This window comes from Chelonoidis abingdonii, chromosome 8 (assembly GCF_003597395.2).
Source record: "Chelonoidis abingdonii isolate Lonesome George chromosome 8, CheloAbing_2.0, whole genome shotgun sequence".
In the NCBI taxonomy this organism is placed as follows: domain Eukaryota; kingdom Metazoa; phylum Chordata; order Testudines; family Testudinidae; genus Chelonoidis; species Chelonoidis abingdonii.
In genome coordinates this window covers 33,697,017-33,715,217 of record NC_133776.1, presented here as the reverse complement: position 1 = coordinate 33,715,217, position 18,201 = coordinate 33,697,017, and the positions used below count along the sequence as shown (strand labels likewise).

The 18,201-nt window shown below is 40.8% G+C and overlaps 2 protein-coding genes across 4 annotated transcripts in view; both read left to right on the top strand.

The window, feature by feature from the left end:
- RASA2 (RAS p21 protein activator 2) overlaps window positions 1-3,155 on the top strand; it is a 114,723-nt gene extending 111,568 nt beyond the window's left edge. The window contains exon 24 of one of the 2 annotated variants that reach the window (XM_075068494.1): window positions 656-3,155. In XM_075068494.1, coding sequence (XP_074924595.1) covers window positions 656-686 — 31 coding nt within the window. In that variant the 3' untranslated portion in view covers window positions 687-3,155. The remainder of the gene's footprint in view (window positions 1-655) is intronic. The other variant, XM_075068495.1, reaches the window with a different exon arrangement.
- Window positions 3,156-11,266: 8,111 nt separating this feature from the next.
- The window catches only part of LOC116816432 (uncharacterized), a 40,623-nt gene continuing 33,688 nt past the window's right edge, over window positions 11,267-18,201 (top strand). For both annotated transcript variants that reach the window (XM_032765653.2, XM_032765652.2), the window contains exons 1-3: window positions 11,267-11,441; window positions 14,342-14,568; window positions 16,478-16,618. In XM_032765653.2, coding sequence (XP_032621544.1) covers window positions 14,389-14,568; window positions 16,478-16,618 — 321 coding nt within the window. In that variant the 5' untranslated portion in view covers window positions 11,267-11,441; window positions 14,342-14,388. The remainder of the gene's footprint in view (window positions 11,442-14,341; window positions 14,569-16,477; window positions 16,619-18,201) is intronic.

The window sequence follows — 18,201 nt, the reverse complement described above, 5'->3', positions numbered from 1 at the left end:
ACCTTCTGACCATAGCTGTTGAGTTTAAACCTGTCAGGGCATGGATTCTTTTCTTCAGTGTTTGTACAGTGTGCAGCACAATGGGGGCCCTAAACCCAACTGGACATTTGGGGACCATCTTAATGTAAAAGTTTATTGCTACTACTGTTAATATATAAATCAGGTATTTAGACAAGCTGATTCACCACAAGTACTGCTTCTGAAACAGGATTCCCAGGGAACCAAGTCAGAAAACACAAACACTACTAAAAGTACTGCAGCGGTGACTGGTGGGAACACCTGTCAGTTTGACATACCATTGGCCAGGCTAGTCTAGAACTTTAGACTTAACTGTCTATAGTGAATACTCAGACTTTGGTCATGGGGTTTTCTCTACGTTGTGTAAGGAAGACCCAAATTGTAAGAGGAGGAGACCTCTTAACATTGATTTCCTATTTGCTCAGTGATTTGAACAGGTCTGTTTCGGGGCCATTGTTGCTTTTGTGTGTTAGCACATCAGGATTTGAGCAAATAATGAGACTACCCAACATGCACTAAAAATTATGCAGAAAGTATTGCTGTACATTTTAAAACAAACTGAATGTTAAATTATATGATTATTAGAAACCAACTATTTTTCCATCAAAAATACTTACATGCGGTTTTATTTTTCCAGAGAAAACCCAATTGTTGGAAAAGTTTCCTAACGAAAATAAACTGTGGCTTATGTGGATTCAGAAGAAACTGAAAGTGTGTGTGTGTTGGTGTTTGTTTATATATATATATATATATATATATATATATATATATATATAATTTTTTAAATTCATGGTGTACACTTGTTCCAAAGTATTTAAGAATGAACAGAAATGCTACCTGTGTTCACAATCTATTTAATATTTAATAGAGAAAAGTATCTGTTTGGGAAACTGATCATGAGGTTTATTCCTGTTTTGATGAAGAACTTGAAGCTCCATGTTCTTGAAGTATCAGATGTGAGTAAATCTAAATATTTCTGCAATTGCTTTTTTTTCCCTTGGAACTTCCTAAAGGAATAAGCTTTCTAAAGGAAGGAAATCAACACCAGTTCTTGACTGGATTACTCCTCTCAATATACTGCACTCGCATTTAATCCACCATCAGTGCCTGCTATGCTGAAAGTCTTGCAGTGGAAATCCCAACATATGATGACTCCAAAAGGATCTGTTCAGTGCACAACTTCTTTCTCTTCCTTTGTCAAGCTATTAATTTTGTCAGGACTCCAAGCTAACTGCAACTGAAGTTTTATAAAATGATGCAGTGTGTTCTGTGTACTGCAGACACCAAAGTTGGTTATATTTTTATTTTTAAAAAATTACTGAAGAAGAAGAAATCAGGGAATCTGTTGTTAGATTGTACCTCTTGTTTACATTTGGGGTGAGCAGTGGATGGAGTGACAAGACCACAGTCTGTTTTTCTTTTGTAAAAAATCAGGTACTAATATTTCTTGGTTGGTGTGTTTGTGGTTTTTTGTTTTGTTTTTGTTTTGTTTTTTGTTTTTTAAATGCAGATTAGCAACGCTTTTTGGAAGCTCTTTCCTGCAAATGAGAAGAATGCAAATGTGACAATGCTGTGGTTGGATACTGTTCACTTTACATCTCCGCATCTAGGATTTTTTTTGAAAATAAAGAATTGGCACATTTAGGTTCAGCTCACCTCTCATTACAGCTAAATTAAATAATCTCTCTAGAATAATCACTCCAAGCACTTTAGATATCTGGACTGCCCCAGATTATATTTTTAGATACTTTGTAGTATCTAATCTTTATGATCAGTTGAATGATCAGTGCTGTTATGTGTTTTTAAAACAATGCTTTATGATCATTTTTTTAATTTCTAGTTATGGGTTGGGGGGGTTATTTGTCAGATCAAACAAATTTGAACTGGCATTCTTGACTTTAGAAAGTTTTGATTCTTGCTGTCTTCCTCTGAGAATTAGTTTTGTGCTGAAAACCATATCTGTACATAATCAGTAGAAGCAAGGTAACACTTCGGAGAAGAGAAGGCTAAACTTTCCTTCACCAGTATTAAATATTATGGTATACATGGTAAAGTACCAGTAAAATTAAAATACACTGTGTATAAGCGGTACTTCATTTTTGGAACATTTGCTGTTTTTTATAATCATGATTTGCCCCAGTAAGAGTTGAGAATGTAATTCATCAGTACAAATGTAGATCCACAGTGTTTACAAAACTATAAGCTGTTTAAAATACTACTGTAGGATGACTTCTTCTCCTAAAATCCAGACCAGTCGGTACCACAGGATTGAAATCACCTTAATTTCAACAGTAACTTTTCTATTAGAACAATCACTTTTTAATATTAAAACAACTGATTGAAATCACGTGGGATTTGATACCAATATCTTCAACATCACAATCATTTCTTACTACTTGCCATTTTACCAACAAGTATAGTCCTGTTTTTGCATTACTGTACTATTGTATTCTTAAAGGAATTTTACTTGCCCTCAATTTCAGTTAGAAAAAATTAAATTTGTTGTTGACACCCAGCAATGTATTCTGTCAAGGTCGATTGACCTAGTTTATTTGCTAAAGAAACAAGGTTTGCCAGATTTCAACAGCACTAATAAGTGTTAGAATTAAGGTTTGCTATTTATTGTGACCAGTCTTATTACAAAATGTGCTTGATGTCTGTTTCTTGAAACCTGTTTCTGTCACTTAACAGCAAAGTTAAATGTATAACAAGTTTAAATCTTATTATTGTAAGGAAAAAAACTTTTGAAAATGCACTTTTTCATTTGCTTTGATGGTACTAGACTATATAGAAAAGGACAGCTAGACCTCTAAGACCTGAGGCCTTTAAAATGTACTTTTGTCATTTTATAGTATATTTAAAAATGCAGTAGGTACTCTAGAATTAAATTAGGTACAAATAAGATGATTAATATTAAAGTTGCTTTCACTCTGATTAGCCTAGACATTAAAACATTGCTCAGTAATTAGTTTTATTTTGACTGTAAATTCTTTTTTAATGTAGTTTTAATTTGTGTAAGGATGATGTAGTGTTGAAAATGTATTTTTATTTAAATTTATTTTCTTATAAAATATTAAAAACTTTTATAACATTTGTGACGACTCACAAATAAATGATGATGAATTGATTTGGGCTATGTATTTTCTGTGTGGTCTGGTTTTCTTAAATTGTTGGTAGCTTAATTGTGTAGTGAAGTAGAACCATTTGCTACAATCCGTCTTCCATCTTACGGAAACAGCGTGAAGTGCAATTCAGTAATCCTGTATGGTTATCTCATATATTGAATTACTTTCTGATTTAGGACGGCTAGGTGGAGAGAAAAGCACTATTAATAGAAGGTCCCTTCACATAATAATTTGCACAGGAGGGTAGCAATGTGGTCATCTTGAAAGGAGTGCCCTATTAAATTGGTGAGTGGCCTGAGGCATTTAAGGATATTTGGTTGTCTTTGTCATTGTGTGACATGCTCATTGTGATTAGCACTTCAACTAAGGGTCTGTCACTTCCTGTCCTAAAGATGAGTGCTAAATAAGCACCAGCATCTTCTCTGTTGTAACTCAAATAGGTTTGAATTGGGTACGCAATCTACAATCTAACTGCTGGTCCCATTTGTGCTTCAGAGGGGCAGTGGAACGTGAATTCTTATTTTATCCAACCCCTAAAGTAAATCCAAAACGATTGGAGCCATGTGAAAGGATAGATCACTATTTGAAAGAAAACTATCACTCCCCATTCAGCGTAAAATGAGTATTTCATTAGCGCCAGTGTTCTGCCTGTCTTATGTGTTCATGAAATTAACACAAGTGGAAAAGCTTGTAGGAGCTATTGGTCACTTGGAACTCTCTGTAAACTTCAAAAATGTTTTATCAGAAGGCTGACTTCTCTAGCAGAAAAGGCCTCATTAGTATTTGTGATAACCTAGGACACAGGATGTGGGTTTCCATTCATGCAGTAACTCAGTGGTTTCCAAACTTTAACAACCTGTGAACCCCTTTCACAAAAATGTCAAGTCTTGCGACCCCCCCTCCTAAAAATGAATATTTCCAGGGATTTTCTCCTTAACCTGAGTATAAGTTATAAAAGCAGTGATCTTGGAAATATAAAATTTGTTTTTATGACATGGTTATTAATTACTATTTATCATTACAGTATTTTTATTACATAATGAAAAAGGCAACACTCTTCCAAGATCTCACTCTCGTAGCTTGTATCACTTTGAATAATTCTGTTATAAGACAAGGCTCCTATGTTTCATGAAGGAGTACAGTACCTCCTCACTTCGTCATCCCACTTAACGTTGTTATGTTGCTGATCAATTAGGGAACATTCTCATTTAAAGTTGTGCAATGCTCCACTCTTACGTTGTTTGGTTGTCTGCTTTCTCCACAGCTTTCTCCACAGCTGGCAGCCTCCCTATCCCCCCCCTCCCTCCCCAGCGCCTCCCGCCCACTGGCAGACCCCGCGGATCAACGCCTTCCCCTGCCTCCTGCCCATGGCAATCAGCTGGCTTGCGGCGTTTTGCAGGCAGGAGGGAGGGGAAGGGAGCTCCCTTCTCTGCCCTGTTACCTGATCTTCTGCCTCTGTGGCAGCAATCAAGTGGCAGTTTGCTGTGCTCTTCACTTTTCTTTGCCAGTTTATTATTTTATCCATTTTTTTTAAGGCAGTAGGAAGCAGCTTTTCTTTCTTTTCCCTCTCCTGGGTTGAGGTATCAAGCAGTGTGGTGGTCTCAGCCACTTTGAGCCACCACTGCAGCAGTTCCCTACCAGGCTCCTGTACTTCCCTCGGCCAGCATGGTAGAGTTGTCTTGCGTAACACTCAACTGAATCCAAGCAGTGTTGTATCTCTCTGAGGCAGCTTTCACGGGCAGGAGCACCAAGTTGTATGGACCCATTGTGCCTGGGCTCCAGCAAATTCAGGGCCCGGGGCAGGCCCTCTCCACCAATGTTCAGGGCTGGGTCCCTCCCCCACCCCCCGCCTGCTGCCCCTCCGCACCTCCTCCGGAGCACCCCCTAGCCCCACCTGCTGGCTCCGTGTGCCTCCCCCGGAGCATCCCCCACATGCCTCCCCTAGCGTCCTTGCCTGCCCTGGGCAGTGAGTGGCTACCCCTTGCAGCTGCACCCCCTCACCGGCCAGTGCCAGCTACAAGGGAGCGGCCTCAGGGGCAGGCTGAGGTGGCTGCTGCAGCTGAGGAGGAGAGGAGGTGCATAGCAGCCCCCCAGCCACCAACTCCAAGGGGGGCTTATCCTGGCTGGACCTCCTGAACAATAGCCTGGGGTGAGGGGAGCTTGGGTTAGTGTCATGCTGGAAGGGCCAGCCCCCCTGGAACTTACTGCTGGTGGCGAGAGGGTGGGGGAGTCCTCTCTGGCTCCTCTGTCCAAGCCCTGAGGCAGCCTGCTTGCTGCACTCCAAACCCACTCCTAGAGCCAGCACCCAAAAACCCTCCCAGAACCCGCCTGCAGAGTAGGCCAAAAATATCCTGACAGAGCAAAAGGGAAAAGAAAAACTATAAACCTGTTTCTCGACATTTTTAACAGCAGACAGATTTTTCTGTCTTCCTAAACTGCCAGGGACATCTCAGACTGGCACTCCTTGACAGACCAGTCATTGAGAAACTCTGCTATAAATAATCTAAAAGGTATTTGTCCTCTGACTCAGACACCTCCTCTGCTGAGGAAGGAGAGCTCTCAAATTCAGGCTCTGAGAAGGACATGGAAAAAATCCAAAAACAGTTTCCCCCCCTCCCCGTGAAATTTTTGAAATCCATGTTCTAAAAGGTGGCACCTACACTTCATATCCAGCCTGAGCAGCCACTAGAAGACAAGCCTTAAGGTAAATTCCCGCCTTCTAAATCCTCACTATTACCTGACTTCTAAATTTGTTCCTGAGATAGCAATCCTGTGAGAATGTGATCAGAGAGGAATAGGAAGCCCAATAAAGGTGAATGCCTGAGCAGGCATGCACTTGGAAGTTGCAAGAGCCAAAAACATTCCATTACAGATATACTAGCCACAGCAGCATCCCTAGCACAAAATATGGTATTTCCACCTGAAAGGGATTTCCTTACTAAAGATCCAACTGGTAGAAAGCTGGAAACCACCCCTCAGAAGGGGCTTTGAGGCTTTGTTGGTCACCATTAGAGCATCTCAGATGGCGACATGCTTTGCAAGAGCCATAGCCTCCTGGCTGTATGACCTTAAGGCCATGAAGGACAGAAACCATCCTGACTTCAGGTATACAGAAAATTTCCCTAGCAACAGCCTCTGTGGAAGATGCTTCAGTGGATGCAGTGAGATTTTCAGCTGGGCTATGGCATCCAGCTCAGCAGCCACACATCACATCTGGCTCTGCCCCTGGAAGGTTGATATGCCAAACAAATTTTGTGGTCATCTAAATTCGTAAGTTCACTCCTCATGTAGGGGGTGAGGAGGACGTGAAACTAGACAACATAGTGACAGAAAGCATTGCCAAACTGAAATCTCGCCTACTCTCCCTACACAATACTCTGACTTACAAACCTGGCAACAGACAAAAACACTCCTTTTATTCATTCTCACAAAAGTACCAGAGGAACGACGACTATCACGAAAACCCTGGAACCAGGAATCCACCACCTCTGAGCCCACTATGATGACAAACTAATATGCTTCTGCCCACACCTGAATCTAGAAGTTAGACTTCCCCATTTCTCAAAAGAATGGTCTTGATTGACAGCATATGCCCTTTCTGCCTGCCTGTTGGCAGATGATTCATTCCAAAACTGTGTAAAAAGTTGTAGAATAGGATTAGTAACAGTAACTTTAATACTAACCAATAAACTATATACTGTAGGCTACAGCTGGCATGCATAACTATCAAAATTAAATACTGCCTGGAGGATAGGAAGACAGGGTGTCGACTTTATAGTATATAACAAAGGTATTGACCAATGACCACATAGCTGCACTGCAGATCTCTGCAGTCAAAGCACAAGCTTTTTCTGCTGGCAAAGTCAACGTAAAGCTGTAGAGTGTGCCTTTGTTCTGGCTGGAACAGGAACACCTGATGCCTTGTATGTCTCTGTGATGCATAGCTTGATCCATGTAGCTAGCAATAGCTTGGATACCCTGAGCCCTCAGTGCTACAGATGAAAGTAGACAAGGAATATGATCTTCTTGTCAATTTGCTCCACTTGATATAGATCTTTCGGTATGTCTATACTGCCTACACTACACTTTCGGTATGTCCACCCACAGCTGGCCTGTGCCAGCTGACATAGGCTAAGGGGCTCGAGTTTAAGGGACTGTTTAATTCAATGGTGAGTAACTTGCAGCCCATCAGGGTAATCTGCTGGTGGGCCATGAGACAGTGTTTACATTGACTGTCTGCAGGCACAGCCACCCGCAGCTCCCAGTGACCAGGGTTTGCCGTTACTGACCAATGGGAGCCGCAGGAAGCGACTATATGGAAGCTGCAGGCGGCTGTCTCACAGCCCAGCAGCGCATTACCCTGACGGGACACATGTTGCCCACCACTGGTTTAACTGTAGTGTAGTGTAACTGGTTTAACTGTAGTTTTGGGCTTGGGCTGCAGACTGAGCTCTAAGACCCTCCCACCTTGCAAGGTCCCAGAGCTCAGGTTGCAGCCTGAGCCCATATGTCTCCACTGCAATTAAACAGCCCCTTAGCCCAGGCCAGCTGCAGGTGTGTAATTGCCACATAAACATACCCTAAGTGCTATCTCAATGTCTAGTGTACTACAGTGTTTCTGGGGGGGTGCTGTGCCTTTGGACAGAATAAAGGGAGAATGATCTCCTGTGAGGCAGGGAATGATGAATTTATCTCACACAAGAACAATTCCAGGATTCTTAGCAATACCTTGTCTTCATGGAACACATACTGAGGTTCCTCCATGGTCCTAAATAATTCTCATTTCACCTTTTAATTTTGAATTGACATTTTCTAAACAAAATGTCATTTTGAATCAAACAAAAAAAATTAGTCTTTCATTTCGGAGAGAAAACCAAAACAAATTCAGTTTTGGTTTGAAACAAGCCAATATTTTAAAGATTTTTCAGGTTACCAAAAAAATCAATTGTTAGCTCAGGTCTAGTACTGAGGTAAGGATTGCACTGTCCACCAGGCAGTTTAATGGAGAAATGCATAATATTTACCTAAGATGTTCCAATATGTATTTATTTTTACTATGAAAGGTTTTATATTTATTAGTAATATAATTTAGTCTGTTTATTCTGTGATTATATATATTGTTTTATCATGGCTTTAGTCTATTGCGGAAATATATAATTTAATAAACATACTTTTTTAAAAAAAATGTAATGATTACACCAAATTGTGTTAACTCCATCCTAAGTGTAATTTTATAAAATCAAAGATATTTTGAGCTGATTGCAAAAGTGTCTTAAATCAACATATTTCCTTAATGAATAAAATCCACCTGTATTTCAAAATTACCATTTTGAAATCTTTTTCTAAATTTGTTCCTGCAGAAAATTTTAACAGTAGAACATGCTAACTCAGGGGTGGGCAAACTTTTTGGCCTGAAGGCCACATCTGGGTATGGAAATTGTATGGCAGGCCATGAATGCTCACAAAACTGGGGATTGGGGTGTGAGAGGGCTCCAACTAGGGGTGCTGGCTCTGGGGTGGGGTTGGGGATGCAGGAGGGTGCTCTGAGCTGGGACCAAGGGTTTCGGAGGGCAAGAGGGGGATCAGGCCTGGGGCGGGGGTTGGGGCATGGGAGGGGGTTGGAGGGCATGCTCTGAGCCATGCTTACCTCAAGCAGCTCCCAGAAACAGTGGCATGTCCCCGCTCCGGCTTCTACGCGGAGGCACAGCTGGGCAGATCTGCCCGCATCCCTGTCTGCAGGCAACACCCCTGCAGCTCCCATTGGCTGTGGTTCCTGACCAATGGGAGCTGCAGGGGCAGCCCTTGGGGTGGGGGCAGCGTGCAGAGCCCCCTAGCTGCCCCTACACATAGGAGCCGGAAGGGAGACATGCCGCTGCTTCCAGGAGCTGTGCGGAGGGGGGCCAGAGCCCGACTCTGCTCCCCAGCTGGAGTGCCAGAGCGGGACAAGCCTCAGACCCCACTTCCCAGCAAGACCTCGAGGACTGGATTAAAACATCTGGACAGTCAGATGTGGCCTCCAGGCCATAGTTTGCCCATCTGTGTGCTAACTGCTTTAAAATATTTGAATAATTTTAGTGTGATCAAATAATGATTTCAAATACTATGGGTTTTTAAATATAAAGTCTTGTTCAGTGTTTTCACAATAAAGAGGACAGAACATTATTTGATAAAAATCTTGCAGTTCCCTTTTACATACCTTTATTTTGGATTTTTTTCCAAAAGTCATCAGGTTTCCAAAGGAAGTAATTGTTTTGAACTTCAAAAATTGTTGATCTTCCTATAAATTTGTAATTGGTTTACTCTGGTAAAATATTTGATTAATACTGTATCTCTAAGTGCAACCCTGAAACATGTAAAAGGGGGAAGAACTGATGTTAACTGAAATGCAGTTGTCTGTCTTTGTTGTCTTATCAAGGGCTACTCTGGCGGTGCACAGTCAGCAGAGGTTGATTTTAACCGTTTTTGCAATCTGATAGCAGAAAAGCTTTTTACCTAAAGCCAATTTAGTGTTTAAAGCTTCTGCTTTTCGGTCTCTAATGGAGCCCCCAGTTGTGGTCACTTGTCCTGCACAGAGGTGAGAAGGCAACAGTGAGTAAACACCTCCAGGAACTCTACAGAGACTTAAAATTAAGATTGGTAACAATAAAATATCTTACCCAAGACACTTGAAAACCACAAGACTGATGATTTTGGTTTCCTGTCCATGGCTGCAGGTTCTTCAGAAACTTCAAAATCTCCCCATTTCACTCCCAGGTGGAATTTAAAGATCAAGGTCAGCAGTGGAGAGGAGCAGATACACATCAATGGATGTTTGGGGGGTAAAGGTGTGATGCTGTATGATTGAATATGACCATTTATTTTATTGATACTACCACTGTTACACAGTTTCCACAAATCTTGTATAAAGTATGCCGTGTAAGGTGTCAATGGAAAAGTTGTGATTATGATTATCCTGTTTATATGCATGTATCGTCTTTGTATCTAAAGTTATGAATATTGGCCATGGCCTTATCTTACACATGTTTGTGTTCATGAGTAACACCCACCAGGTAGGATTTTCATGGAGGCCAGACAGCTATGTGTTGATGGTCCATTAAGGACACTTCACTTGAAAAATGTGCCATAGAAGAAACTCATCCTCCCCACTAAGCCTTCCTGGGACACCTTAGAAAGAATATGAGCAATGTCAGCCCCTGTGAGTCATCAAAGCATGTAGGGATATGTGATATGATCACGTGACCCTGGACTCCATCTTGGGCCAGTGACTTTCCACAAACAGAGGCTGTGAGCTTAGTTTGGGACAGTAAAATTCCATTCGCATGGCAGAGGATATAAAAGGATCCCTGAGATATCTCCATTTTGTCTTCATTTCTCTGGACTGGATTTCTAACAAGGAAGCTTTGAAAAAGGACTGATGACCCCAATATTCCTGGGTAAATTCCACAGAGACTTTTGCAAGCCAGCAGTTTATTCCATCATTACTATGATCCTGATCTATGAACACTGAAAAATCACTTGTATGTATATGATCTATTAACCATTAATAATGCTCTTCTTTTTTAAAAATCTTTTATGTTTTGGTTACTAAAGGACTGGCATCAGCATGATTATTGAGTAAGAGCTGAGTTTTATGTATTGACCTAAGTGGCTGATCTCTTGGGATTAGAAGGACCCTATAATTGATTACATTGGTTTTCAGTAACCACTTATCATATAGTCCATTGTCTGAAGGATAAAACCAAGGCTGGACTGTCTAAGGAGACTGCATTTTTGATTGCTTGTTAACTAGTGTGGTGATACAGAAGTTTACTTTTGTTACTGACTTGGTATAACCTAATGATAGAATAACCACCAATTTGGGGTGAATCTGCCCTATTTCTCAACAGTGTGTCCTGAATTTGGCATTGAGGTGACAAGGGGTCAGTGAGGGGCTCAAAATCAAAACAGATTTTTCTCTGAATTTGTATTTCCCCCCTAGACATTATAATCCCAATATAGAGCTACAGCACTCTCTGAGGGAGTTACCATTTGAATTGCAGGCTAGTAGGTTAAGGGGTGTGAGCTCTGGCTCTTTAAACACCACTGCTCAGTGTTCCCATTCTGAATCCTGTGACTTGGTTGCTTAGTGACACAAGAACACTCAGTCTGTCTGAAGCTGACAAGGAGCCTAGAGAGAAACTCAGCAAGGTGGAGTCTGTCTGCACTTGTGAAAATCAGCCATCACCTACAGCAATACTCAGACCTGGCATTTATAAGGTAGTTTTCATCTGTAGATCTCAACACAGTTTACAAAGGACAGTAAGTATTAAAATAAATCAGCTCCTTCCTTCTGTAGTTCTAGACAGCCAAAATCACTATCAGCACCATTACTGCTATGCAACATACTGGAGAGCAGGTGAAAAAGACCAGGGAAAAATCTATGCTCTACCAGATTTAGAGCGGGGAACAGTGAAATAGCCCTCTGAGCTATTTGTCCCCTGCCTCAAAATGTTCAATAGCTTCCCATCCGAAGGCAATGTAATTTTTTATCCTCTATCTAGTTTCTACAGCTTTAACTTTATGAAATATTTACTTATATTTAAAACACTGATTTTTGTATAGTGCTATAGATGTGCATGACACTTTTAAAGACAAAATGACAAAAGTAACAGCTTAAAAATTAGACATAATCACACAGGGACCAACACAAAGATGTGTGGGGTGTATAGTGCATATGGGATAAAGATGTAATAAATTGTAAAACCATGTGACAGGTCATGGACCCTTTCCTGCCTTATCTGCCCTACTAATTCATCTTTCCAGAGACATACTAATTTACATTGGTGTGAATGAGAGCACAGTCAAACCTTTGATGTTTGCATGTATTATTCTGACTGGTTGTTGGAGGGGTTTTAAAATAGAGGGAAATTATAACACAAGTTCTCTACAGATGAGCTTTTAATAATTAAAGTAAATACAAGAAATTGTCTCAATAGCGTTTTACAAACTCTAACATACTTGTAACATATTTTTTCTGAAAAATACACAGCATATACAGAACACACGTTGGTCTCTGATATGGCCTGCATAACTCAATTGTGCCTTGGCCATTTATGAATAACACGACATCCCAAACTTATGTAAACAAAACCCCAAGATGTACTTTGTGATGTGACTGAACTTGTTGTGTGTATGTATCCAGCACCATATCTCATTTGCGACTTGAATGCAGCAGCTGTACTAGATAAGCATCACTGTGCATAACATGCATGAGGCATCAAGGAGAAAATAATTTTGTCCCCCATAACCCCTTCCTTTGGTACAAATCATGTGTGCAAAGGGAAGGGAATGGGAGAGGAAATTCTCCCATTATGAAATCCTCCCACCAAAGGGCAGGATTTACTTTCCAGTAGAATAGGCTGCAGAGTCTACCCTGAAACCAGGCAGATCCCAAAGACCTGTGTGAGGCCAAAGATACCAGGATGGAAACCTCCATGCCACTGCATTGGCTCTGTGGTCCTCTGAAGTTTCAGCTTCCACAGCTTCCTGACAGCTGCATAGAATCTTGAAGAATAAGACAATCCAAGCACCAAACCTCCATGACATTGAGAAAGCATTAATTGAGGACCTCCAGACTATGGAAGAATACTTCTGGAAATGGAGGCTCAAACCAAACCCTGGAAAAACAATAGTAAGCACATTTCATCTTGACAATTGGAGTAACAAAAACACACAAAGTAGCTTTCTGTGGTAAAAATGTGCACCATGATTATACTCCAATATATCGTGGAGTGAAACTGGACTGCACCCTCACCTTCCATGATTACCTTGAGAAGGTAGCTGCAAAGATTAAAAACAAGAGCCAACATAATCCAGAAACTGGATTATGGAGTGCATCGGCATCAATCCTGAAAACATCTGCAATAGCACTTGTATATTCGGTAGCTGAATATCGTGCACTGGTATGGAGCACGTGAAAAAAAAGCCACATGCAACTTGTGGACACCCAGCTAAATACAGTAATGCAGTGCATCATGGGAATCCGTAAATTGACTCCAACATCATAGCTGCCAGTTCTAACATCACTTCTCCGCCAATACACCAAACTGCTGCAACATTTCACAAATGTTGAATGAAACCAGGAAAACAGATATCTTCCTATCCACCATGACCTTGACAACATCCCAAACCCCCTCCCCCCCCATTCCTCCATGTCTTAAGTCCCACAAGCCTTTCTGGGAACATTTGTTTAGCCTCATGCAATCAGGTTACAATCAGGAGGAGGCCTGGAAAGCAGATTGGACTAAACAAGACTCAGAAAATAAGCATTTTGTGCTGGATCCCGCACATAAGGTTCCTGGGTTTGACCTTCCATGGTCATCCCGGTCAACTCTGAACCAAATTCAAACCAGCCATGGTAGATGTGGATATCTAATGCACAAATGGAAAATCAAGGACTCCCCAGTGTGCAAGTGTGGTTCTCCACGATAGACCATCAAATGCATCACTACCTACTGCTCAATTTATAAATATGAAGAAGGCATTACTGCAATAAATTCTGCTACTCCTGATGTAGCCATTTGGCTTGATCAACTGCAGGTGAAATTTTAATTCAAAAGAAGGAGGAAGTTGTACACACTAGTACAGGAAACAATTATAAACAAAATACTTTTGGCAATTGCATCAGGTAGCTTTAGCACTGTCCAGACAGCTGCTAGCATTAGAGTTGATGCAGGTGTGCTAATTCAGCCCCCATTTCCTTGCGTGTCCTCCAGTGTGGGTGTCCCCTCCACAATAGATATCCCCACTATAACCACAACTGTGCTATTAATTGTCCAATAACAGCACTGTCAAGCATACTCCTACTGCTAAAACATCACAGATGATCTAGAACTTGAGAAGTGGTACTGGCACAGAGCTCTGCTGATAAACATTGCCTGGATTTTTATACAGTGTTGGTTTTTTATGGGTTTTTTTAAACGATTTTCTTTGGCAGATTGTAATAATATTATTACACTCTGCTTACATGTTCCAATATTGTTTGCTCTGTTAATACACCAGTGTGCAAATACTACAACACTCCCCAGGATGTGCAGCAACTGGCCAAGATACACACCCTTCCTCACACCCTTATATAATTGTTCTTTGATTATCATAAAACTAACATTTCAATAACAGCTCTGTTACTAATACAAATAAGCTTGAATTTTATGTTTCAGGGTAAGCAAGCTAAGGACAAGACGACAAAATTTTCCCCAGAAAAATCATGCAAGGAAAGAAGAAAGAGAAAATTAAAACAAAAGCCAGTTCACTTGCTGACATTTCCATTCTTGAAAAGTTTATGAAAACCTATGAAAGGCATTGTGCCTTTTCCCAAAGCTCTGTCAGTGGCACGATCAAACGGAGCTTGAGAAAATGCATAGAAAATGAAACTATTCTTACAAAGGTAAATATGTTCTACCTAATAATTTAAGGTGAGATTGAAGGGGTGGAAAAGAACAGCTTTGATTCTGTAACTTTTCTCTATTCTGCTTTTAACGTTTTATGTCGAGCACTCAGCTCTGGTGGGCATTCTCTGGAATGGAGTTTTAAGACTGAAATAAATAACAAATATCCATTGAATTATGTAGTGACCCAACAAGGCTGGGCTATGCTAACTGTGAGGAGAGGCGGAGGCAAACCAAGGCAAAAGGGATAATTTTACATTTTTAGAACTTTAGAAGGGAAAACCTCAAAATTGTACCAAAATAAACTATAGGTTATCAACTCATTAACTTTTGTGAGCTTGTACACATTGTGCAGTTAGTAGCAAATCCATTGCTCTTAATAAGAGCAAACGATATAGTGGGTCACTTCAGAGAAAAATCAACTTTTCCTCTCCTTGGTTGTAAGTCCAATTCCAGTCTTGTGGTCCTGTTTTTTGCTTCTCTTTGGCTTGAAGTGCTCCTGTAGCTGTACCTTTTTTCACTCAGTTTATCCACAAGTGGGGTTTCTTCCCCTACTGGGCCCTCACTTGTCTATTAGATACTTTGAACTGTATTCCTCCAATAGATGTTCAAACACTCACTCTCTTTATTCATTCACTTTAGGTCCTTTGCAGGTGGGCTTCTCATTTACTGATGCCAGGATCTGTTTTCATCTAACACAGCTTTATGATCAATTTCCTTTTTCACCAACTATATATCCTTTGGGGGAGGGGGGGAGAAGGGGGGGCGGTTCCTGGATACTTTCTCTCTCTTTCTGTGTAAGTCTGTAGATTTTATTTCCCACTATTTCTTCTCTAATAGTACCTGCTCACATACCCAGGTCTATTTTTCTGCTTCTCCTGATGTGAAACCTTTCCAATTTTCCTTCTTTTCTCTCTCTCACTTGCCAGTCTCCTACTTTTATTCTCCTGGTCTTCTTTTATCATGTCACCTACTGAGGCTTCAGGTCATCGGTTAGCTCAGCATTTCGATTCTTCTTCTTCTCTAACAGCTTTTATTCCAACTGTCCCTTCGGGTGCATTCCAAGCCCCCTCCCCAGCTCAAGCTGCTCTCTTGCTGACAGTCTCTGCCTGAGACAGCATTCTACAGCAGGGTGAGGGTGACTACAATTACACTATATTCTTACTGTGGATGTGTTCTAGATATTTACATGGGTTTCCTCTCCAATGAATGTAGATCATATGCCCAAACTGGGTACCTAAATGTAGCCACTCCTGTAAAACTGGCTGCACATCTGTAGCTTCCAATGAATCCCAACTTTAGGTGACTAAACATGGATTTAGGTATAATGTCTGTCTAACTGTAGGCACTCAATTTGAAAATGTTGATTATAATCCTGAAAAGAAACCTGCAAATGCATCCCCTGCCTTCCAAATGTGCCATAATTAGCTATTATACACTTGCATTGTCCAGATAATCAGGTTAAGAGGAGCATTGCACACATTAACTTAGAATGTTCTTGTGCTCTTATCTCCAGAAATGCCTGATTTCTTTTTTATAGTTCCACAAGATATAAATCTTGGATATAAAATAATTCTTTCCAGGCTGATCTACAGCGTCAGATGACACAATGGTAAAAATGCCCGCACCTTGTTTATTCTATTCATTATGGGTAGAAAGACTGGAGCTGCACCAATATAGAAAATAATGTGCTGAATGTCCCTTTTGCCCTGATTATTTAAGGAATTCTGCACAATTTTTTATATATTGATATGCAGAAGATCTTTGACTTTTGTTAACATTTATAGATCATCATTAATGTATAGTACATTTAGATAATGGTATATTTTATGTTTGGGTTCCTAAAATATAATGTACATTTGTTTCAGTTTTGATTACACCAAATTGTAATTAAGTTTTGTTTTTTAGTTTGTGCTCACAAACTCTCAGAATTCCCAGCCAGTCTTCCTCACACCTCTATTAAGGACAATTAGAGATGAACGGTATATGTTAGGAAAGGAACTCTGTATCTGGGGAATTCAGCTAAATGATCAAGACATTGTAAACCTTGTAAGTAAAATAAAATACATAATATGATATAAAAAGTAGACATTTAAAGAGAAGCTGACTGAAAGTGAAAGGATTTTGGTTTTTGTTCTTTTATTTTTGTAATATATGCCGTGGTGGGTAAATTGGAAATAGCAGAACCTAGCTAGAATGATTGTATGTAAATGAAAAAGTGTAGGAAGACAACGGATAATTGTGTAGTGAAATGGCCAATGCAAATTACACCAGATTTACAAAAACAAGTTTTTTTTAAAAACTATCCTGGATTTTACACAGTTCCACAAATGTAGACCAGAAAGCCTATTGAGACCATGAACAAACACATTCTGAAAGACAAAGATTCCAATTGTGGGGGTAATATGATTTCATGCCCAAAGAGTTTAATTCTTTCATATGTGCCCAAATCCAGTCAGATATCTTTTCTAATGTTGAGTCTTGATAACACCTATTAGGTGTTTCTAGCACACCAGACTTGGTGAGATGTATGCATCAGCTCTGACAAAAACTGAAGCAATTTTGAAAATCTAACTTACTTCTCCCCATTTATACTGTAGTTTATTTACAGCGTATCTCTCAGAGTGTGCAATGAAACAAACTAGCTGGTTTCACTTTGGTTTATGATCAATTTCTAGTCTGTTTCACTTTCAGATTCTCATGCATAGGGCCCTACCAAATTCATGGCCATGAAAAACTTGTCACGGACTGTGAAATCTGGTCTCCCCCCATGGAATCTGGTCTTTTGGGTGCTTTACCCTATACAGATTTCACAGAGGAGACCATCGTTTCACAAATTGGGGGGCCTGATTCAAAAGGGAGTTGCAGGGGGGGTTACAAGGTTATTTTACGGGGGCTTCAGTGTTGCCACCCTTACTTCTGTGCTGCCCTCAGAGTTGGGTAGCTGGAGAGTGGTGACTGCTCGCTGGGACCCCAGCTCTGAAGGCAGCGCCCCACCAATAGCAGTGCAGAAATAAGGGTGGCAATACCTTACTATGCCACTCTTACTTCTGCGCTGCTGCCTTTCAGAACTGGACGGCCAAGGAGTGGTGGCTGCTTACTGAGGCCCAGCTCTGCAGGCAGCAGCACAGAAGTAAGGGTTGCAATACCATACCATGCCATTCTTCCTTCTGCGCTGCTGCTGGCAGCAGCCCTGCCTTCAGAGCTGGGCTCCCAGTCAGCAGCCACCACTTTCCAGCTACCTAGCAGTACCCCAACTCTCGCTACAATAACCTTGCGGACCCCCCCCCACATACACACACACAACTCCTTTTTGGGTCAAGACCCCTACAATTACAACACTGTGAAATTTCAGATTTAAATAGCTGAAATCATGAAATTTACTATTATTAGAATCCTATGGCTATGAAATTGAGCAAAATGGACCATGAATTTGGTAGGGTCCTGTTGATGCACTAATACAATAGTGTAATGTTTTGGTTGAAAAATGTTTGGGATTTTCATGCCCCACAGATCTGTGCATGGAGAATCCTCTCTATATGGATCTCTGACTTCCTGTATAGTAGAGGGGCTCAGCTGCCCTCAAAGTAGCATCCATCCTTCCCTTGGATCCTAGGGAGGCCTTCACTGCT